This window comes from Protobothrops mucrosquamatus, unplaced genomic scaffold (assembly GCF_001527695.2).
Source record: "Protobothrops mucrosquamatus isolate PMUCROS unplaced genomic scaffold, P.Mucros_1.0 scaffold_149, whole genome shotgun sequence".
NCBI lineage: Eukaryota > Metazoa > Chordata > Lepidosauria > Squamata > Viperidae > Protobothrops > Protobothrops mucrosquamatus.
In genome coordinates, this window is record NW_015386225.1 from 377,538 (window position 1) to 402,463 (window position 24,926).

The 24,926-nt window shown below is 34.2% G+C and overlaps 1 protein-coding gene across 1 annotated transcript in view; it reads right to left on the reverse strand.

Moving 5' to 3' along the window:
* TIAM1 (T cell lymphoma invasion and metastasis 1) overlaps positions 1-24,926 on the reverse strand; it is a 98,707-nt gene that overhangs the window by 9,886 nt on the left and 63,895 nt on the right. The window contains exons 14-22 of the mRNA XM_015819409.1: positions 22,789-22,892; positions 14,527-14,706; positions 12,441-12,509; positions 12,141-12,266; positions 10,818-10,926; positions 9,916-10,095; positions 8,316-8,434; positions 6,839-6,947; positions 5,532-5,590 (exon numbers count right to left, since the gene is read on the reverse strand). Coding sequence (XP_015674895.1) covers positions 5,532-5,590; positions 6,839-6,947; positions 8,316-8,434; positions 9,916-10,095; positions 10,818-10,926; positions 12,141-12,266; positions 12,441-12,509; positions 14,527-14,706; positions 22,789-22,892 — 1,055 coding nt within the window. The remainder of the gene's footprint in view (positions 1-5,531; positions 5,591-6,838; positions 6,948-8,315; positions 8,435-9,915; positions 10,096-10,817; positions 10,927-12,140; positions 12,267-12,440; positions 12,510-14,526; positions 14,707-22,788; positions 22,893-24,926) is intronic.

Genomic DNA, 24,926 nt, shown 5'->3' on the forward strand with positions numbered 1-24,926 from the left:
TCCACTAGGACTCCGAGATCCCTCTCACAGTTACTACTATTGAGCAAGGTACCACCTATACTGTACCTGTGCATTTGGTTTTTCTTGCCTAAATGGAGAACCTTACTTTCTTCACCATTGAATTTCATTTTGTTAGATAGCGCCCAGTGTTCAAGTCTGTCAAAATCCTTCTGTATCTTAAGCCTGTCTTCTGGATTGATGGCTATTTCTGCCAGCTTAGTGTCATCTGCAAATTTGATGAGTTCTCCCTCTATCCCCTCATCCAAATCATTGATGAAGATTGATGAATCATTTGATATTATTATTGATAGTAATAATAAATCACTCTATTAAAAAAGGAAAACTTTGTTCTTTCCAAACATTAACTTTACAACTAAAAATAGTTTAGCATAATTATTGCTAGAATGACCTATCTAATTATCCCAATCTATCTAATAGGATATTTTACTTTTTGTTGCTTAATGCTATTTACAGTTGATAAACTTACCAATTTTTTCTTCTGTTTCACTCCTTCTTTATATACAAGTACTACAGCAGTTTTGAATACTATAAGGTAAGAAACCAAACATAGGAAGTCAGCAGTTTGCCAATGCACAACCAGGAAAAAATATCCGCTACTAATTCTGTGGAAAATGTTCAGAGTTTCTTCCTCTGCACCCAAAAAGTTAAGGCCTAGAGAAATATAGTAGTTTTGTTCACATGCCAAAAAGAAAGAGCATAATTTTCTAAATACATGATGGCCCAATGAAGAGAACTACATCTACTGTTCTGGGCAAAAAAATAATGCTCAATGTTTTTAACAGACAATGGCATTTACTTCATTGATAAAGAGTTATAAATTGTAATCATATATTTACTGGGATTTGAGGATCTTCCCAATAGAATCAGTTCATTCATTTAACACAATTACTCTAGAGTAAGCACTTTAATAAGCATCATTTAATATTTGTACCTGTAAATGGTCCCTATAAACAATTAAAAATGTTCTAAAATATAAAACTTTCATTTAATGATTTTTCAAAATTATGAAGAAAAGGTTAAAAATTATATAGTGCATAAATTACATAAATTATCATGCACACTCCTAGATTTTTTGCAGAGAATTTCTCTGATACAGCATTATGCATGGAAAGAACCAAAATCAGCATTTACATACAAGCAGCATTTCAGCAAATCTCCCTGAAGGATGAACTCTGAAGATGGAAGAAAAAATAAGAGCTACTGCCTTCAGCCATGTATTTTACATTTCACAGCTTTTCTATATTTCATGACTTACTGAGCTTTGCAATAATACTAAGCTTGTAAGGTATAAAAACAGACTCCAAAGCCCAAAATTACTTCTAAAAACATATTTTAAAAAACAGCTTAAAATGATTTCCCCAAATCTACTGTATTTTGGTTCTCATCCTTTCCAATCAAGCTTATAAAGTATGCCACTGGAGGAGGGGGTGGCCTAAAATACCTGACTGCAAAGTCAAATTTTACTCAGTTATTTTCCAACATTTTTGCATATTTAATCAAGTTTTCCTGTGACTCTAGGAATCATTTTGACGCTTTGAAATCCAATGTCATAACGGACAATCTGCCCCAAATATTAACACATTTTGTGCCAGAAGCAGGGTTGTCTGATGTGACACACATAAAACAGGGGGCAAGGGAAGCTAAACAGTTGTGATTGCCATCTTGATATTCCCCCCCCCCCCGCACTCCCTTCATTGGTGTCACTGGAAATTACAGATGCAATTTTTATTTAATTTTTATATGAAACACTCTCATTTGCTTTTTCTCTGAAAAGAAGCACGCACCGAATGCTGCCAGTTCAGGTTCTTTCTTCCACTTTCCAAGCGACGCAGGAGGATTAAGCCAGATGACTGTGGTATGCAATAGCAAATCTCCCATAGAAAGATCTGCCACCTGCCAGTCACATGCCCATGCAAAAGAAAATGAGAGTTTTAAAAAGGCATTTAATAAAGTCACTAAAAATAAATTTGAGCCTCCTTTTCCTGGCATTCTCTGACTTTGGCCACACACATCTCAAGAAAGAACAGAGCAGCTCTGAGGTGTTGCAGTCAGATGCTAAGTTCATACATTCCAGAACATGAAACAGCTGTCATGGCTGGATTCCCAATGAAGAAGTAAACAGGACCAGTCCTGCTTTGCTTTGTGAGATGGCAGGAATGGGCCAGGAACTGACATACATATATATATATTATCTTGAGTTTGGTGCACCCTGTCGGCCCAAATATGGGCTGCCTAACATGCAGACAGCCCAGGTTCGAATCTCAGAAGGGTATGTCTGGTTGAAAAGAACTAAAAAGTTCGAAATGGCTATTCCAGTTCTCCCTTAATTCTTTGTTAGCAATCCAAATTTTGAATATGAATATATATATTCATACTCAAATATATATTCATACTCATATTCATATATATATATACTCCCAAATTTTTCCCTTTGTCTTCTAATCTTTTCTTCATTTTTCTTTTCTTTTTGTTCCTTTTTTAATGTTTTATCTAAATTATCTATATATTTATCTAAATAAAACATGAAAAGGGAACAAAAAGAAAACAAAAAAGGAAATAAAAAAGACTAAAAGCAAAAGGAAGAAAGTCTTGCTTTTTGTCTTGCATCATTTCTTCAAACAAAAGAAAAAAGCAAATTAATAACAGCTTCCTATTGTGTACCTTTTAATCTTAAATCAATTGTCCTAATAATTTCCATTTCTAGGTACATTATGCCGTAGGTATTAAAACTGTTTCAAATGTGTCTAAAAAATTCTAGCTATTAATCATATCATTTCCTTATAGAATGTCTATCAAAAGGAAACTAAACCCCAAAGCCAGTTATTTCACTGTGTAATTTTTTGTTACACTATGTATAACATACAAAGCAGATGTTCACCAATGTGACCTAAATATGCCTATNTGAAATAGAATCGCTGCTCAACACTGTCCGTATATATAGCCAAGATATTGCAATGGAGTTTGGCTTGGACAAATGTGCTACACTTACTATCAAACAAGGGAAAATAGTGAAAACTGAAGAAATCAAGATGCCCCACGAAAATTAAGAGTCTGGATGAGGAAGATTACTACAAATACTTGGGTATCCTTCAAGCTGACAACATCAAGCACACGGAAGTCAAGAAAAAGATTAGAGGTGAATACACCAAGAGAGTGAAGAAGATCTTAAAGTCCAAACTCAATGGAGGAAATACCATGAAAGCAATCAACACCTGGGCAATTCCAGTCATTAGATACACAGCTGGAATAGCGGACTGGACTCAAACAGAACTAAAAGCAATGGATGGGAAGACCAGAAAAATCATGACAATGAATCATGCCCTTCATCCACGCAGTGACATTGACAGACTCTATCTACCAAGGCAAATAGGTGGGCGTGGAATACTGCAAGTACATCAGATGGTTGAAGAAGAAAAAATTGCTTTGGAAGAATATCTGAAGGACAATGATGAAGATGCACTGAAATTAGTATATCAGGAAGGCTTACTGACTACTGGAGAGACCAAACTCGCCTACAAGAAAGACCAAATGAAGAACAGAATAGAGGCATGGGAAGACAAAGCACTACACGGCCAGTATATTAAAAAAAATAGCTGGGAAAGCAGATAATAACAAGACCTGGCAATGGCTAAGAGCAGGAAAATTGAAGAAAGAGACCGAGGGACTAATTCTGGCTGCACAAGACTAAGCCTTAAGGACAAATGCATATAAAGTCAAAATTGAGAAGACAGCAACAGACAGTAAGTGTCGCCTATGCAAAGAAGCTGAAGAAACAGTGGACCACCTGGTAAGCTGCTGCAAGAAGATCGCACAGACTGACTACAAGTAACGGCATGACAAAGTAGCAACAATGGTGCATTAGAAGATCTGCAAGAAATATTATTTGCCTGTAAGCAAGAACTGGTGGGATCATAAAATAGAGAAAGTCATGGAAAATGATAAAATTAAACTGCTCTGGGACTTCAGAATTCAAACAGACAAGCACCTGCAACATAACACCCTGGACTTAACAATTGTCGATAAGAAAGACAAAAATGTCTTGATAGTGGACGTGGCAGTGCCTAGAGACAGCAGAATAGACGAGAAAGAACTGGAGAAGATAACAAAATACAAAGACCTACAAATAGAAATAGAACGACTGTGGCAAAAGCAAGCAAGGGTAGTACCAATAGTAATAGGTGCCTTGGGTGCAATCCCAAAACAACTGGAGCACCACTTGAGCACCATTGGCATTGACAAATTCGCCATTAGACAATTGCAAAAGGCGGCCTTACTAGGAACTGCTTCCATCCTGCGATGATATCTGTAATAACATCAAACATCCACATCTGCCTATCCCAGGTCCTTGGTAAGGACTCGATAGGACAAAAATGCCAAATCCAGTCTTATCATCTGGCTGACTGTGCGATGATCAATAATAAAGGGACCTTGGAGGTCTTCTAGTCCAACCCCCTGCTCCAACAGAAAACCCTATATCATTTCAGACAAATGGTTGTCTAGTCTCTTCTTAAAAACTTCCAGTGTTGGAGCATTCACAACTTCTAGAGGCAGGTTGTTCCACTGATTAATTGTTCTAACTGTCAGGAAATTTCTCCTTAGTTCTAGGTTGCTTCTCTCTTTGATTAGTTTCCATCAATTACTTCTTGTACTACCTTCAGGTGCTTTGGAGAATAGCTTGATTCCCTCTTCTTTGTGGCAGCCCCTGAGATATTGGAACACTGCTATCGTGTCGCCCCTAGTCCTTCTCTTCATTAAACTAGACATACCCAGTTCCAGCAACCGTTCTTTATATGTGTTAGCCTCCAGTCCCCTAATCATTTTTGTTGCTCTTTTCTGCACTCTTTCTAAAGTCTCAACATCTTTTTTACATCGTGGTGACCAAAACTGGATGCAGTATTCCAAGTGTGGCCTTACCAAGGCATTGTAAAGTGGTATTAACACTTCACGTGATCTTGATCCTATCTCTCTGTTAATGCTTTTTTTGGCAGCTTTTTTTGGCAGCTGCAGCACACTGCTGGCTCATATTTAAGTGATTTCCACTAGGACTCTGAGATCCCTCTCACAGTTACTACTATTGAGCAAGGTACCACCTATACTGTACCTGTGCATTTGGTTTTTCTTGCCTAAATGGAGAACCTTACTTTCTTCACCATTGAATTTCATTTTGTTAGACAGCACCCAGTGTTCAAGTCTGTCAAAATCCTTCTGTATCTTAAGCCTATCTTCTGGAGTGATGGCTATTTCTGCCAGCTTAGTGTCATCTGCAAATTTGATGAGTTCTCCCTCTATCCCCTCATCCAAATCATTGATGAAGATTGATGAATCGTTTGATATTATTGATAGTAATAATAAATCACTCTATTAAAAAAGGAAAACTTTGTTCTTTCCAAAAATTAACTTTAATAGTTTAGCATAATTATTGCTAGAATGACCTATCTAATTATCCCAATCTATCTAATAGGATATTTTACTTTTTGTTGCTTAATGCTATTTACAATTGATAAACTTACCAATTTTTTCTTCTGTTTCACTCCTTCTTTATATACAAGTACCACAGCAGTTTTGAATACTATAAGGTAAGAAACCAAACATAGGAAGTCAGCAGTTTGTCAATGCACAACCAGGAAAAAATATCCGCTACTAATTCTGTGGAAAATGTTCAAAGTTTCTTCCTCTGCACCCAAAAAGTTAAGGCCTAGAGAAATATAGTAGTTTTCTTCACATGCCAAAAAGAAAGAGCATAATTTTCTAAATACATGATGGCCCAATGAAGAGAACTACATCTACCGTTCTGGGCAAAAAAAATAATGCTCAATGTTTTTAACAGACAATGGCATTTACTTCATTGATAAAGAGTTATAAATTGTAATCAATTTGAGGATCTTCCCAACAGAATCAGTTCATTCATTTAACACAATTACTCTAGAGTAAGCACTTTAATAAGCATCATTTAATATTTGTACCTGTAAATGGTCCCTATAAACAATTAAAAATGTTCTAAAATATAAAACTTTCATTTAATGATTTTTCAAAATTATGAAGAAAAGGTTAAAAATTATATAGTGCATAAATTACATAAATTATCATGCACACTCCTAGATTTTTTGCAGAGAATTTCTCTGATACAGCATTATGCATGGAAAGAACCAAAATCAGCATTTACATACAAGCAGCATTTCAGCAAATCTCCCTGAAGGATGAACTCTGAAGATGGAAGAAAAAAATAAGAGCTACTGCCTTCAGCCATGTATTTTACATTTCACAGCTTTTCTATATTTCCTGACTTACTGAGCTTTGCAATAATACTAAGCTTGTAAGGTATAAAAACAGACTCCAAAGCCCAAAATTACTTCTAAAAACATATTTAAAAAAACAGCTTAAAATGATTTCCCCAAATCTACTGTATTTTGGTTCTCATCCTTTCCAATCAAGCTTATAAAGTATGCCACTGGAGGAGGGGGTGGCCTAAAATACCTGACTGCAAAATCAAATTTTACTCAGTTATTTCCCAACATTTTTGCATATTTAATCAAGTTTTCCTGTGACTCTAGGAATCATTTTGAGGCTTTGAAATCCAATGTCATAACAGACAATCTGCCCCAAATATTAACACATTTTGTGCCAGAAGCAGGGTTGTCTGATATGACACACATAAAACAGGGGCAAGGGAACCTAAACAGTTGTGATTGCCATCTTGATATTCCCCTCCCCCCCAGCACTCCCTTCAGTGGTGTCATTGGAAATTACAGATGCAAATTTTATTTAATTTTTATATGAAACACTCTCATTTGCTTTTTCTCTGAAAAAAAGCACGTACCAAATGCTGCCAGTTCAGGTTCCTTCTTCCACTTTCCAAGTGACGCAGGAGGATTAAGCCAGATGACTGTGGTATGCAATAGCAAATCTCCCATAGAAAGATCTGCCACCTGCCAGTCACATGCCCATGCAAAAGAAAATGAGAGTTTTTAAAAGGCGTTTAATAAAGTCACTAAAAATAAATTTTTCTTTTCCTGGCATTCTCTGACTTTGGCCATACACATCTCAAGAAAGAACAGAGCAGCTCTGAGGTGTTGCAGTCAGATGCTAAGTTCATACATTCCAGAATATGAAATAGCTGTCATGGCTGGATTCCCAATGAAGAAGTAAACAGGACCAGTCCTGCTTTGCTTTGTGAGATGGCAGGAATGGGCCAGGAACAAAAAGAAAAGAAAAATGAAGACAAGATTAGAAGACAAAGGGAAAAATTTGGGAGTGTATATATATATATATATACACTCCCAAATTTTTCCCTTTGTCTTCTAATCTTGTATTCATTTTTCTTTTCTTTTTTTCCTTTTTAATGTTTTATCTAAATTATCTAAATATTTATCTAAAGAAAACATGAAAAGGGAACAAAAAGAAAACAAAAAAGGAAATAAAAAAGACTAAAAGCAAAAGGAAGGAAGTCTTGCTTTTTGTCTTGCATCATTTCTTCAAACAAAAGAAAAAAGCAAATTAATAACAGCTTCCTATTGTGTACCTTTTAATCTTAAATCAATTGTCCTAATAATTTCCATTTCCTCCATGTAATACGGCATCCATAATTTTGACAAAGTTTACACAGATTTTTTAAGATCGATAATTAGTATAGTAAAGGAATATCTTACAGATAGTTTTCCTTTGATTTGGGGTTTCGGTCAATAAAGTGACACATTAAAAAACAATGTGATACATATTGTATGTTTCGTCTACAAGTGGTTACACTGGATTTATACGGATACATGATTGAAGAAATGAGATTATACATGCAGTAATAAACACATAAAGTACTGAGTCTTATGGCAACTGGATTTATTTTTGTTGAGATGTTTTGCTGCTCATCCAAGCAACTTCCTCAGTCTGAGCACGTTAGTTAGGCAGAGAGTTGCTGGAATGCATCAAATTCAGGGTTTCTTCCCCAAAATGTTGATGAAGACTCTCAGTCATCCAGGTAGAGTTGTCTGAAAATTGAGTCATGGCAACTGGTCTATATCAAATTTTGTTAATTTGAGATGTTTTGCTGCTCAACCACGTAACTTCCTCAGTCTAATTACCTAGATGGCTGAGAATCTTCATCGAAATATTAATACTGAGATTTCCATTTAAGCAACACACATATAAGGTAACAATGAGAATTCTTTCCAATTATTTTCCCTTTTCTTATAATATATGAGCCCAGCTCCCCACAACATCCAGGTGGCAATATCTAATACAATCGAAGAAAGGTTAAGCATCATTATTTACATCACTATGAGAGGATTTTCATAGCTGGGTACCTCTTTCTTATCTCCTGTTTGTTCCGCAATGAGCTGATCAAACACAGCTCCATATTCTTCATGGATTTTCTGCATTTCATTGATATGGCTAGCAACCTTGTTCATTGTTTTTATGGCCACTAGAAAGCAAGCAAAGATATAAACAGATTGCATCAGAGTTGACCTGATTATATTACTGAACATGGAAAGCTCTTTTCTGTCATAGTCTTAAAATCGTAATTTTAATACTTCAGTATGGTCCTAGGCTGATGATATTATATTATGCTATATTGGTCAGCAGGAATTTTATTTTCCCTTGCATTATTGGCTCAGTCATTTTTAGTGTTCTGATCATCAACTCAATGGAAATGTCTCCTGAGTCTCATCTAGTAAGCAAAAGAGCAGCAGTTAAAGTGAACAAACTGCCTTTTCAACCACAGTCTCATAAAATCTAAGGACTACAGATATTAACAATGGTTCAAAGTTACAACAGCCTTGGAAAAAGTTATTTCCATCCTGTTCTTACACTTATAATGGTCATACCAACTCACAGTCATGTGATCACAATGTAGGTGCTTGGCAACTGACTTGTATTTATGACCAGCTACAGCATCCTTGTAGGTTGCAGTCAGTTTCTTGACAAAAAAAAAAATCAACTGGGGAAGCTGGATTCATTTAACAAACACAGTTCGTTTAACCACCACAGCATAACTGTTTCTAAAATTGGGCTCAGTTACATGATTCGTGTTATAACTGCACTGACTTAACGAAATTCTCGTCTCAATTGTGGTTGTAAGTTGAGGACTCTCTGTATGTCTGTACAGGTAGTCCTCAATTTATGACCACAATTGAGCCCAAAATTTCCATTGCTAATTAAGACAGTTGTTAAGTGAGTTCTGCCCCATTTTATGACTTTTCTTGACAGAGTTGTTGTTAAGTGAATTACTGTTAAGTTAGTAACATGGTTGTTAAGTGAAGCTGGCTTCCTCACTGACTGTGCTTGTCAGAAGGTCAAAAAAGGTCATTACATGACCCCGGGACACTGCAACTGTTATAAATACATGCCATTTGCCAAGCATCTGAATTTTGATCACGTGACCATGAGGATGTTGCAATGGCTGCTAAGTGTGAAAAATGGTTAAAAGCTACTTTTTTCAGGGCTTTTGTAACTTCAAATGGTCACTAAACGAATGGTTGTACATCAAGGACTATCTATCTATCTATCTATCTATCTATCTATCTATCTATCTATCTATCTATCTATCTATCTCTATATCTATCTCTATATCTATCTATATCTATGTATCTATATCTATATCTATATGTATATCTATATATTTATGTATCTATATCTATATATCTATATCTGTCTATATCTATATCTAATCTATATATCTATCTCTATCTATCTACATCTATCTATCTCTATCTCTCTATCTATCTGTCTATCTATCTATCTCTATCTATCTATATCTACATCTATAGATATAGAGATACAGATATAGAGATAGAGATAGAGATATATACACATTCTTCTATGTTAAGAAACTTTATCAGAAACAATGGCAAAACCAAAAGTACAAACGAAAGAGAAGTTAGAATAATAGTTTACCAACTTTACCATCAAGATGATAATGTTCTTCACTATCAGCATCAGTGAGAGTAAATAGTTCTTTCAGCAGAAGAGGGTACTTCAATATCCTCTGGATTGGTTTGATGAGGTAAGACTCTAATGTTGATGAATGTTGTCTTCTGGGATTCTGGGCATCTAAGAATGCTTTAAATGCTGTGTCTGTCTTAGCTGTGTTTTGAAAATAAAAAAGATATCTCAAGAAATAATTTAGTTACTCTCTCTATTACAGAATATTTCTACTATATTAGAAGATACAAATTATAGATAAAACTTATTCCAGCTTTCATCTTTAAAATGTGAATGATCTTTCCGAGTATATTATATAAGATTGAAGAAATGGCCATTGGACATTCAAAACACAAAGTAGCCAAAAATGATGTAGTTTAAGTTTGATCTACCACTTGTGGATGAATGATATCAAGAGACCAACTAGTAGTTTAATAATCATAAGGGAAGGAATAGTGCATAGACATTTATGTTATGTTTACTCTCTTCCTTATATTTTCCAACATAAAAGAAATCAGGCTCTCACATTTCATATTGCTAAAAAGATCTGGAACTGAAATGTCTTCCATTTCAAAGCATTTTTCAACCAACCTTATCTAATATAACCTTACTTATATGAATCTGTAATATGTATGCCGGAGTGTAGAATCTGAAGATAACTCAGCTGCCATGAAGTACAGCTCCCTACTACACTTAAAGCTTGCAATAAGGAATTATTGACAAAAGGATGCCTCATCAACTCTCCAGCAAAGTAGAATTCCCCTTTCCCATTTGTCTTTTGAAGTTCCAACATCACTTAGATCTTTACACTCTGAGACAACTCCGTATTTTGAGAAACATTGTACTATCTGGGACAGAAAAAGTTGTGCATATCCCACTCTTACCTTTCACTAGGACTTTTGGAACCTTTGTGTGGCTCGCGCAGAAGGCACTATATAGCTTGAAACGGTCAGCATAATACAGGAAGGATCCACCCAAGGAAAACAACACTTTCTAGGATCAAGCATATATAAATCAGAATGTTGAAATAGGTCAGAGGGAAAGCCTGCTGACCTTAACATCATAAAAGAAAATAAATATTCTCCAACTAGTAACTGACAACTTTTGACTTCGTATTTACAAAAGCAAAGTTTTTTGTTTATAAATTCTAAGAGGCAGGGGCCAAGAGAGATCACTTAAAACATTAAATACAAATTAAACACTAAGATATATATTCTATTGCTAAAAGCAGGCAATATTGCATAGAATTGGGTCACTAGGAAGTTCCCTCTTTATTAAACTAGTCTTTAAAAGAATATGATTGATATGGAATTTTTGGACATGCTCATTCCCACACACTGTAGAATTCTCCCCTAATTCTACATGGAAAGAGGAAGCTTTTCTGGGTTGCTGCATTGTGACAAGCATCAGCTCCCAGATTAAAAATCTTACACAAAGAAAGCGATGACTGCAGCTAAGCTGGTCTTATTATTTATTTAATGCATAGTCCTACAAGAAACCCATACCTAGGGATCAAATATCATTCAAACATGTCACCTTATTGAGATCAGATGAACATTTTAAAAGCTAAACGAATTCAACTGCATTGAAATCATAATCACAGTGAATTATAGAATATGCACCCATTGCCCTATTGTAAATTACTGCCTACAGTAATACTTAATGCCATTTTTCAATGCCTCCGATGTTTTTTCAGCCTGTTTTTTTACTATTTTTGTTTAGTTGCCCTTTCCTTCATTTTAAATGATAGACAATTCCTGACAGAGAAAAAAGAAGTGTCAGAGGCTAATAACTTTCACCGCCACTGTTTCAACAAGCACTTTAACTACTTTTCTCCTGCTTCAGTGAGCATTCAAGCTACAATTATAATTCAGAGACGTTATCTGAATTATTTTGTAGGCAGTGATATGTTAGAGTTGCTGAACTAGGACTTTAGGTAGCAATGTTTCCGCTGCTAACTCTTCCTAATCAAAAATTGACATAGGGAATTAAATAAACAATTAGGTATGCCTTTACAGGCATTGCAATTATCCGTTGTTGTTGCAGTACTAATGTATTTTATTTTGTAAGATATCATTCTCATCAAAGTTGTTTCTCAGCAAATGATTTGCAAAAAAACAAATTAAAAACTGTGAAAAAAAATGTTCATTTGACTACTGTGGTAATATTTCTGATTACTAGTAAAAGAATTGCAATTAAAGGCTTACTTTAAACTGGTCAACTTTTTCAAGCTTTTCCAGATCTGGCACCAACCTTACTCCGTCTTCAAGTGTTTTCAAGAACTCCACTTGAAATGCCACCATTTCAGTCAGATTCCCAAAAAGAACATCAAGCTGGTAAGGCATAAAATTTTTAAAAATCATATTTTTCATAAAAACAATAACATTTAAGTGTTGTGTTAGGCACATTTGCCTTTGTTAGCCATTGTTTTAAAAAAAATACTTAGAAGATACTTCTACAGTATCTTTTTTATTATTATTTTGACCAACAAACAATAGATATTATACCTCTTCCTGAGTAAGGAAAATTTCTTTTTGTAGTGGTTTCAGGTATCTCTCCATTAGACAATTTAAATCCTGAAAATGAAAGACCATAGTTTTAGGAGTTTTCAATGGCAAATTTAAAAACTTCAAATTCCAAACATCCCTGCAGGGTTTTCAATCATTTAATATCCGACATTAATGCTGTGTTTGGAACTTTCTTGGACTATCTATTGGCTACTGTCAAATAAATTCTCTATTAGATAAAATATATTGCTTTGATTAGTCATGGAATCCTCATTGTATTTTCTTTATTGGAGCATTAATCTACTTCATAGGGATTGCATAGGTTCTTTTCCCTGCTGCATCCAATTCCTAATTCAATGTTGCATGATATAATGTCCCAAATACGCATCTATATAATTTGAAAAATAATATGACAAATACTGACCTAAAAGTATGCTGGATCATCAACGGTGAAAAGGAAAAGCATCACTATTGAAAACATGACTTAAAAGCCTTAAGTCAGCCTTTACCAATGTAAAACTAAATACTCTGGAAATGCAACTCCCAGAATTTCCAGCCATCTTGGAAGATGTCCAGTTGGGGAAGGCTGAAGCATTTAACTTATTACATTTATCACAGTAAAGTACATTTTGGGAAAATACTAAAGTAGATTTAGAAAGTCAATATTATATTAATATTACCATGATTTATATTTGATGCCTTAAAATTGTCTCCATTAAATAAAGATGATAAAAGCAATATTGGGCAATATTTTTCCAGTTCAAAACTTTATACCTTTTTTTTAAAGGGAATAGTTTATTTATTTATTTATAATTTACTTATAAAATTTATTGGCCACCCATCATACCCACAGAGTAACTTTAGTTTAGGTGGTTAGAGGCTTTGTGTTTACGTTTTTAGGGCAAAATGGATTGCTCACTCTCTCTAATAAAGAGGACTTTGAACTTAAGTGTTAAGGATTTGCCAAGTCACAGGGAAAGATCTGTCATTAGAAATATGTGTTCCTGATATGCATTAAGAAACACAAGTGGTCCTCGCTTAATGACCACTTATTTAGCAACCATTCAAACTTACAGCACTGAATGAGTGGTATTTATGACTGGTCCACATAGTTGCAATTGCAGTGTTCCCATGGTCACATGGTTATCATCTGGGTGCTGGGCAATCAGCTCTCGATTATGACATTACAGCAGGCACGTCAAACTCGCACGGTCATGTGATGTCGCGCGACGTATCGTGACTTTTCTCCCATTGCCGGTAATGGGGTGGGCACGGTTTCAGTATGATGCATCTGGCTTGTGGGCCGGCAGTTTGACATGCCTGCATTACAGCATCCCACGGTCATGTGACTGCCATTTGCAACCTTGACTGACAGCTTCCCACAAGAAAGTCAGTGGGAAACCCGGCAGGAGGTTGCAAAATGTGATGTTGCATTTAATAATGGCCTGGGATTCATTTAAGGAGTACAACTGGAAACTGCAATTTCTAAGTGGCATAGTCATAGGAAATCATACTTTATGACCGTGTCACTTAGCAACAGAAATTTCAGTCCCAATTTCTGCTTTTAAATGAGGAATATCTGTGGTATTTAACTTTTTATTTTATATTTGAGATCTGCAACTTGCTCCCTTTTCTTCTGCAGCTAACTCTACTCCAATACACCCTGATCATCTGGTTATTATAAACACAACTACACTGGATGCATCAAACTTTAAATCCTCTATTAGCAGAGTAAAGGACAGAAAACCTAACAAAGGCTTATTCTAAAGACAGGAAATGGTGAGCTGCTTTTGATTTTTCTACTGCTAACAAAGAGACACTCCGATTGTACTCCAAAGAGCTTTTCCATAGAGCTGATGGCAGCAGAAGAAAGAGAGAACAGGAAAGAGATATAGCAAAGGACTCAATGTTATCTTACTTCTGCTTGAGCTAAAGTTAGAATGACAGGATGGAGAAAGAGAAGAGCAGAGATGATATTCATGAGCATTAGGGTTAACTCTAGTAGAATGCTAGAACGGGTCAGGTTTGTGACTTTAGTCTACACTTCTTGACATGCAAATTAACACATACTATAACTGTGTATTACCTTGACATATGTGCATTCTGTTTCAAGAAGTTCACAAATAACTTTGCGCAGTTTATCCGCATCAGTTAGCTGTCTTGTAATGGATTGCTGAGGTCCAGTAGATTCCTGAAGGGTCACACTGGAGTCGGATGGATTCATTTCATGAAGACAGCGACAAAAAGCAGCAACCTGCTCTGTACTCTACAAAATTAATACAAATGATTATTTCCAGAATTCAATAATGTCATAATTATAATTCTTTTGAATTAGCCATCTTAAAGTACACTTTCCTGTTCCAAGAAATGTAAATTAAAGCAGACTGTGACATACTGTATCAAAACTTTAAAAATATACTGTAAATCAGCAATTGTACGTACATACATACATACATACAAACATACGAACAAGAACTGTTATATAAAACATGTAAAAAGTAGTAGTAAGCAAAATAAAGCGTAGAAAGCAAAAGGAAAGTAATTAAATTTGCTTACATAAACACAACTTATTATATATCTCCACATTTTCTATACTTGCTTCCTGAATGTCTACAGATTGTAATTTGTTCTTTAAACTTCTCACCTCTGTTTTTCTGAGAATCTCTTCAAAACAATCCAAACTACCATTTTTTTCAGTGTTTTCCTTCCTTTCAATCCATTCACTCTTTCCCACTCCTTCATATATTTGTTTTATAAATTTATCCTAATTCCTTCTCTATTTATCATAAATGGCCAAATAATATACTGGTCACTCACATTTGCATTTAATTCTTATTCATTTAGCACTCATTCATTCATGATGGTATACCTTTTTGTTTCACTATTCTCATTTTAAAGAAACCTATTCTTACTGCACACAACTTATTGTTTATGTTTTCCTTGACCCACAATCTCTTGCTTCCACAAAACAAACAGAAGCATATTTTATATGCCACCATTTTGACAAATATCACTTCCTTGCAAAAGATTAAATGCTAAAGAAAATATTATTTTTCTACTTATATTGGTCTTAAAAAGTACAGCATTTGTATTGACAGTGTACACAATCAATTGCAGAGGCATCGTGCTAAAAACCAGGAGACTGTGATTCAAATCCTGCCTAAGGCACAATCCCAACTGATTGATTTTGGTCCACTCACTGTCTCTCAGCCCTTTGAAACAGGCAATGGAACATCATTTCCAAAACTCTTGTGGGGAAAAAAAACCCTGCAGAAAGCTGAAGTTCAGGTAGTCATCAGGAGTCAACACTGACTCAAAGGCACAAAAAGAGTTGGTTTTAAAACAGGGTGCACAATGGACTGAATTAGAAATGCCTCTTTCCTTTTCCAATACCATAATCAGGGCTTTTTTTCAGCCGGAACGCGGCGGAACCGCGTTCCGGCACCTTTTTCCGGGCCGGCCGCACCGGAAATAGCCCCTCCCACACCGGAAATAGTCCCTCCCAAATTTTACTTGCATTCCTGTTCTCTAAAGGGGCGGTCCTAGGGTTTGATGAGGGCGTGGCCAGGTTTGAGTTCCGCCACCTTTTCTCCGAGAAAAAAAGCCCTGACCATAATCAAAACTGTACTCTTACTTGGCTATAAACCAATTCAATGTAAAATTTCTCAAACCACTTATTATTTCAATTATCTGAATGTACCTCAAGCAAATCTTATTCTTTAATAGTCTACGTGATCCGGAATAAATTATATTCCAAGAATAAGGAATCATTACATGTTCAATGAAATTATAATTGTTTCTCAATGTAACTAAACATTCCAATCATATTTATTTTAGATTTAACATATCATATACACTGATATAACAGCAGTACAATGTTAAAGAATTAGAAATAAAGTAATATATCTTTTGGAATACAGTTTAACCAGATGAATAGCCTTTCCCAATCCTGATGCAATCCATAAGTGTCAGGCAATAATTACCATTAACCCCACTAGATAGACCAGATCAGGCTACTTTACAAGAAGGCTACTTTTATTGAAATTGGCTGTAATAACAGAATTTTGCAATTCTGATTGTGCTGTACCTCTTCTTTTTTATTATTCAGCAAGTTAGAGGCATTATTAACAGTTCCTGTTTATCTCCCTCAATGTCAAGCAAGTTCCTTACTTTCTACAGTTACTTTATTGGACATGAAGTCTGCTGACATATTTTAAGGCATTGGGAAAAGTTGCTTTAAACCAGGAAATATCCAAACTCTTCAGCTATAGAATCTTCAGTGGAATTTTAGATCGTTTATCAATCCCCAAACATTTAATTTATGAAAATAATTTAATAAACACTACTTTAACTGATAGTACTATAAACAATAATAATAGTAACACAACAGCAAATTCTTGGAGATTGATATTAACCATTTGGGGAACCCTGTTTTAGACCCTTAAATTATGCATGAACACAATAAAATATAATAATATGCAGGAATTATGTTAAATTTTATAGTTCTGCCATGTAGGTACTGTTAAAGTATAAATTTAACTGCAATTCCAAAGTAGATATTGTAGAATAACCCATACAACCCATATTCTTAAAGCAGATTTAATAAAATCCAGAAATAATTTAACATTCTATATCTCCCATTTAAAAGAACAAGAAAAACCAAATCTGCATTTCAACATATGAGAATACACTAAAAAGTATTCTTCATTTATACAAAGTGTTTCTCAACTGCTAAATCTTGAATTAATTTTCTATTCCTAAATGTATCATTCTCCCTGAGATTACAAGGGATGGTATAATTAAGCCAAGTGATTTATTAATGACCCAACTACTTAAAGGAAGTTGGTCATAAATCATTTACTAAAGTTTTGAATTTTTTTCCTAATTTGCTATTTATGGAGCTTGAAATGAAACCTTATATAAGAAAAACTAAAAATAAAAAAACTAGATTCTTGAGAAATACTCCAAACAGTCCCTATGAAAGACAAGAATTTTTTAAAAAGCATAATAGCACTAGATAATTTAGAAATTGTTCCAATTAATAAATAACTTTAAAAGTAAATAACATCAAAGAAACAACAGTATACTGCCCAAGCTCACACTAATACAACACAGGCATGTCTTAAGAAAAGTTAATATTTCTCTTCTTCTCTTTTAAACTTAAAACATTCAGCATCACTTACCTACAATTGGTTTTCCAAAAAAACAGGGACAAACTGACTGTCTTTTGCAAGACAAAGCATTTCAGCTTTAGCAGCTGGAATGAGTGCTGCAGTTGCTTCAAACTTGAGTTTGTCTTCTGCTAGCTCATTTCCACTATCTAATACTAACTATCAGAAGAAAGGCTACAGGCTTATATGTCAAAGTGTAAGGAAGTCAGAGGCCAAGTGCGTTTTCCTTCCTTTCCACTATGATACAATGGCAACAGTACTAGTGCATTACTTCATAGGTCAGACACAACTCTCACAGGGTAAATTCATTACATTATTGTGTTTTCAAGTAGATATTCCATCTCTCTCACAGGACTGATTTACACATACCAATGAATTTATTTTTGTTGCCATTTGTTCAGGGCTTGGAATATTAGCAAATATTTTTTCTGCCTCATAGTAATATGCAATAATGTGTTCATCCCATATGGCAGCATACATATACAAGATGAGGCAGAAGAATGATGTTTATGTAAGCGATGAATATTGCATAAAGCTACTTGGGGATGCATCACTTCCAAGCATCAGGACTGTGTATAGATTGAGGGCTCAAAGCAAGCAAAACCAAGTCCCAAATGAAAAGACCAGTGGACAAAAAGTGTGAAATTTAAATTAAATTNTTTAATCGGAAACACAGCTGGGAATATTTGGTTTTAATTCGGCTTTTATCAGGGTTTATTCTTTTGTATTTTTGTATTGTGTATTTTCTGTATTTTGGGTATATTATTTGTTTTTAATATGCTGTGAACCGCCCTGAGTCCTATGGGAGAAGGGCGGTATACAAATTAAAATAATAATAATAATAATAATAATAATAATTCTTTTGAATTAGCCATCTTAAAGTACACTTTCCTGTTCCAAGAAACGTAAATTAAAGCAGACTGTGACATACTGTATCAAAACTTAAAAAATATAAATCAGCAATTGTATGTACATACATACATACATACATACAAGCATACGAACAAGAACTGTTATATAAAACATGTAAAAAGTAGTAGTAAGCAAAATAAAACGTAGAAAGCAAAAGGAAAGTAATTAAATTTGCTTACATAAACACAACTTATTATATATCTCCACATTTTCTATACTTGCTTCCTGAATGTCTACAGATTGTAATTTGTTCTTTAAACTTCTCACCTCTGTTTTTCTGAGAATCTCTTCAAAACAATCCAAACTACCATTTTTTTCAGTGTTTTCCTTCCTTTCAGTCCATTCACTCTTTCCCACTCCTTCATATATTTGTTTTATAAATTTATCCTAATTCCTTCTCTATTTATCATAAATGGCCAAATAATATACTGGTCACTCACATTTGCATTTAATTCTTATTCATTTAGCACTCATTCATTCATGATGGTATACCTTCTTGTTTCACTATTTTCATTTTAAAGAAACCTATTCTTACTGCACACAACTTATTGTTTATGTTTTCCTTGGCCCACAATCTCTTGCTCCCACAAAACAAACAGAAGCATATTTTATATGCCACCATTTTGACAAATATCACTTCCTTGCAAAAGATTAAATGCTAAAGAAAATATTATTTTTCTACTTATATTGGTCTTAAAAAGTACAGTGTTTGTATTGACAGTGTACACAATCAATTGCAGAGGCATCGTGCTAAAAACCAGGAGACTGTGATTCAAATCCTGCCTAAGGCACAATCCCAACTGATTGATTTTGGTCCACTCACTGTCTCTCAGCCCTTTGAAACAGGCAATGGCACATCATTTCCAAAACTCTTGTGGAAAAAAAAACCCTGCAGAAAGCTGAAGTTCAGGTAGTCATCAGGAGTCAACACTGACTCAAAGGCACAAAAAGAGTTGGTTTTAAAACAGGGTGCACAATGGACTGAATTAGAAATGCCTCTTTCCTTTTCCAATACCATAATCAAAACTGTACTCTTACTTGACTATAAACCAATTCAATGTAAAATTTCTCAAACCACTTATTATTTCAATTATCTGAATGTACCTCAAGCAAATCTTATTCTTTAATAGTCAATGTGACCCGGAATAATTTACATTCCAAGAATAGGGAATCATTAAATGTTCAATGAAAGCATAAGCTAATTATTGTTTCTCAATGTAACTAAACATTCCAATCATATTTATTTTAGATTTAACATATCATATACACTGATATAACAGCAGTACAATGTTAAAGAATTAGAAATAAAGTAATATATCTTTTGGAATACAGTTTAACCAGATGAATAGCCTTTCCCATCCTGATGCAATCCATAAGTGTCAGGCAATAATTACCATCAACCCCACTAGATAGACCAGATCAGGCTACTTTACAAGAAGGCTACTTTTATTGAAATTGGCTATAATAACAGAATTTTGCAATTCTGATTGTGGTACCTCTTCTTTTTTATTATTCAGCAAGTTAGAGGCATTATTAACAGTTCCTGTTTATCTCCCTCAATGTCAAGCAAGTTCCTTACTTTCTACAGTTAATTTATTGGACTTGAAGTCTGCTGACATATTTTAAGGCATTGGGAAAAGTTGCTTTAAACCAGGAAATATCCAAACTCTTCAGCTATAGAACCTTCAGTGGAATTTTAGATCGTTTATCAATCCCCAAACATTTAATTTATGAAAATAATTTAATAAACACTACTTTAACTGATAGTACTATAAACAATAACAATAGTAACACAACAGCAAATTCTTGGAGATTGATATTAACCATTTGGGGAACCCTGTTTTAGACCCTAAATTATGCATGAACACAATAAAATAGAATAATATGCAGGAATTATGTTAAATTTTATAGTTCTGCTATGTAGGTACTGTTCAAGTATAAATTTAACTGCAATTCCAAAGTAGATATTGTAGAATAACCCATACAACCCATATTCTTAAAGCAGATTTAATAAAATCCAGAAATAATTTAACATTCTATATCTCCCATTTAAAAGAACAAGAAAAACCAAATCTGCATTTCAACATATGAGAATACACTAAAAAGTATTCTTCATTTATACAAAGTGTTTCTCAACTGCTAAATCTTGAATTAATTTTCTATTCCTAAATGTATCATTCTCCCTGAGATTACAAGGGGTGGTATAATTAAGCCAAGTGATTTATTAATGACCCAACTACTTAAAGGAAGTTGGTCATAAATCATTTACTAAAGTTTTGAATTTTTTTCCTAATTTGCTATTTATGGAGCTTGAAATGAAACCTTATATAAGAAAAACTAAAAAGAAAAAAAACTAGATTCTTGAGAAATACTCCAAACAGTCCCTGTGAAAGACAAGAATTTTTAAAAAGCATAATAGCCCTAGATAATTTAGAAATTGTTCCAATTAATAAATAACTTTAAAAGTAAATAACATCAAAGAAACAACAGTATACTGCCCAAGCTCACACTAATACAACACAGGCATGTCTTAAGAAAAGTTAATATTTCTCTTCTTCTCTTTTAAACTTAAAACATTCAGCATCACTTACCTACAATTGGTTTTCCAAAAAACCAGGGACAAACTCACTGTCTTTTGCAAGACAAAGCATTTCAGCTTTAGCAGCTGGAATGAGTGCTGCAGTTGCTTCAAACTTGAGTTTGTCTTCTGCTAGCTCATTTCCACTGTCTAATACTAACTATCAGAAGAAAGGCTACAGGCTTATATGTCAAAGTGTAAGGAAGTCAGAGGCCAAGTGCGTTTTCCTTCCTTTCCACTATGATACAATGGCAAACAGTACTAGTGCATTACTTCATAGGTCAGACGCAACTCTCACAGGGTAAATTCATTACATTATTGTGTTTTCAAGTAGATATTCCATCTCTCTCACAGGACTGATTTACACATACCAATGAATTTATTTTTGTTGCCATTTGTTCAGGGTTTGGAATATTAGCAAATATTTTTTCTGCCTCATAGTAATATGCAATAATGTGTTTATCCCATATGGCAGCATACATATACAAGATGAGGCAGAAGAATGATGTTTATGTAAGCGATGAATATTGCATAAAGCTACTTGGGGATGCATCACTTCCAAGCATCAGGACTGTGTATAGATTGAGGGCTCAAAGCAAGCAAAACCAAGTCCCAAATGAAAAGACCAGTGGACAAAAAGTGTGAAATTTAAATTAAATTNAGAATAAGCTTTAGCCTTGATGAACATTCAACACTAATAACATTCCTAATAAAAATCCACCAAATGTGGCACTTTATAATAAATATCACTACAAAATTAACCCAATGATGGTATTTGTGAAACCAATGCAATAACACTATTGTTATACTATTCCAACTCTTAAAAAATAAGAGTAAACTCTCTGGAAGTAATTGAAGTGTTTAGTTGTAGTCATGCACATGCAAATGCCTATAAAGTCCTTCAAACTGAACCTGCTCCGCCCGCTGAACATGTTGGACATTAGATGAAGTGGGTGTTTTTTGCATGACCTCCACCCCATAGATTAGACAAATGCTTGAACATAGCAAAGAATTCTGTGAAAATTGGATTCATCAGATGAAAAACACCTTTCACATATAATTCAGGGTGTTTTTCTAAAATTGTATTTCATACATATGTACCTTTAGAAGAATTTCAAGATAAGAAACTTCACAGTAAGATATTAGATAAGAAAATTAAATTGGCAAGCTCATATGCTAATGGTCAGCAATTAGAAATCCATTTGTTCAGTCACTTTAATATAATTGTGTTCTGCTTCAGTCAAAGGTAGATGGCCCTGAAATAACTTTCCAATTAGTTGTTTCCATGAAAACTGTTGTACAACTTTACATACACACAGGCACAGACACACATCCCATATATTAAAAATGGAGGCATGCGTACAGATGTGTGTAAAATTGTGCCATTCAAAGAAGCAGTGATACACTAAAAAGGGGCAACATCAATATTTGAAACTCATGGCAGTTGTTAGGACTTCATAGCTCTTGCACTTATTATGGGCAAGACAGAAACATTTGGATTTAGCAGGTGATAATGAACTATAATGAAGGCACTAATTGGTTTTATTTCATATTAGTTGTAAACAGGGGAAAAAACAACAATATTCTCCTGAAAGCAATACTCTAATCACAGTCTTGTGAATCGGTATTACAAGTTTGAGCCAGCAGAGATTTTGCTATTTACAATGTGAAAATGAAAGTTTCACACCTTGCTTGTTTTATCACTCTCATCAGAGGATTCCAAGATGTTCACTTCTGCCTCTTCTAGAGATATCTCAACACAGTTGTCTTGATCATTGCTGAGCAAGGGTCCTGCCAGGATGCAAAACAAGGGTGAAATAATGGGATTGGTAACATTTCAGTACCAACACAAAAAATCAGTTTATAAGCAAAAAAAGAAAGAAAAAGAAAAGAAAAATCTCATTTTCTCTTCTCTAATGTTGGCAAGACTCTTTTAAAAATGGATTATTTTTTTTACTGGATCATAGCATCATGTAAATAGGATAGTTTCAGATCAAAATAAAACTGCCAGATATATTTTACCATACAGAATTGGATATCTGGTATATTTCTCTGTCTGTCTGTCTGTCTGTCTGTCTGTCTGTCTGTCTGTCTGTCTGTCTGTCTGTCTCTCTCTCTCTCTCTCTCTCTCTGTGTGTGTGTGTGTGTGTGTGTGTGTGTGTGTGTGTGTGTACAAACAAATCCTAGGGATCAAACTTCTTGGAATATATGACAAAACTAGTTTCTAAACTCTGAAGAATTAAAATAAAAAAATGTGTCTACTTATCCTAGAACCACTATTGACATATTTATATTATTAGACCATGATGCCTATTATGAATACGGGAATGCTTTTGAAAGTAGATCTGAGTAAGGTTATATAGGTAGATCTGAGCAGAGATGCATTTTTACTTAGTTGTATATTCATTTCATCTATTTACATTATTCCAATCCTGAGATATCAAAATACTCAGCTTTCAATAATGGACTCCTTTCTTAAAAAAAAAAAAAAGTTTAAAGCATCTACAAAAATAGCTAAAACAATGTCATGTATCCTAGTTGTAATAGCTTCATTTGATATGGAGAAGTGACTTTAAGTTAAGTCAATATTAACTTTCTTAGCTGATGCTAATGAACTTTTTATAGCTATCTGCACTTTCTTTCCTGTTACACAAAAAATATACCATACAGTAATCTGCTTCCTGCAACAGAGACATTATTCCCCCAAAATGAGCTATTTTTAATCTTGAATTATAAAGAACAACTAGTATTGCCTTCCATTCTTAAAAACATAAATTCTTTACTTCAATTATTCACTAGCAATGATTAATGCTATTATTTCAAAATGCAAGCTATTCATGCAATTTCTACCAACTGTAGTGGAACACTTGCCCAATTATGTTATATTTATTTTGTATCTGTGGTTCATTTTTATTTATCTGTTCATGCTATAGAAGATGTAGCATATACTTCAGACTATGAGCTTTCTTGCTTGTCATTAAAATATAAATTATCTTTGGATTATATTAAAGGAATGAGGACTGGGTGAGGAGAATTGACAATGATGAAAAATTAGATAAAATAGTGCCAAGTGAAGATGGCAAACATAGGTCTTCTAATGTTTTACCTTCTAATATTAATTATAGATACAAGCCTCAATAGTTAGTCTTTTCATAAAATAAAAATATTGTCTGTGGTACTATAAGCTGAAAACGTTACATTGTGTTAGGGTTGATCTGGGCTACAGAATTTCAGAGAAGATTCTTTATAGCAAATGTTATTAGTATAGTGAGCCATGTTCTTGGAAAGCAATTGAGACTTAAAGATATTAATGTTTGGTTAAAACCTATCCCCCAAATTGAAAAACATAGGATTTACCAATCTTGGATTGTTGTATAAAAAGTGTTTATGTACTCATGGAAGAATATGAATATTACAAATCTAAGACTTTGGTGACTGAACTTGTCAATTCTCATCCTTCAAATTAGTGAATTCTCATCCTTCAAATTTTGAACCGAAAGAGAGGCAAGACTGGGCAACATGGTCTAGATTTAATTCACCGTTGAAACTATAATAAAATATGTAATATATGTTTTCTTCTTTAAAGTAAGTGTGCTTATGTATGTATGTGTGTATATAGGTACAAGTACATTAAACAAGTACATTAAAAACACGCCCATATCTAAACTAAATTTCAGGTAGCCCAAATAAGGCAGTGAGATTGCTTAGTCCAATTCAAAATAAGTTTAACTTTCCAAGTCTTGAAGACTTGCAGCCAGGTTATTTGAATGAGTTCCTTCTCCCCAAGGAAATTTCTCTGAAGATTTCTCCAATTTATCTTATCAG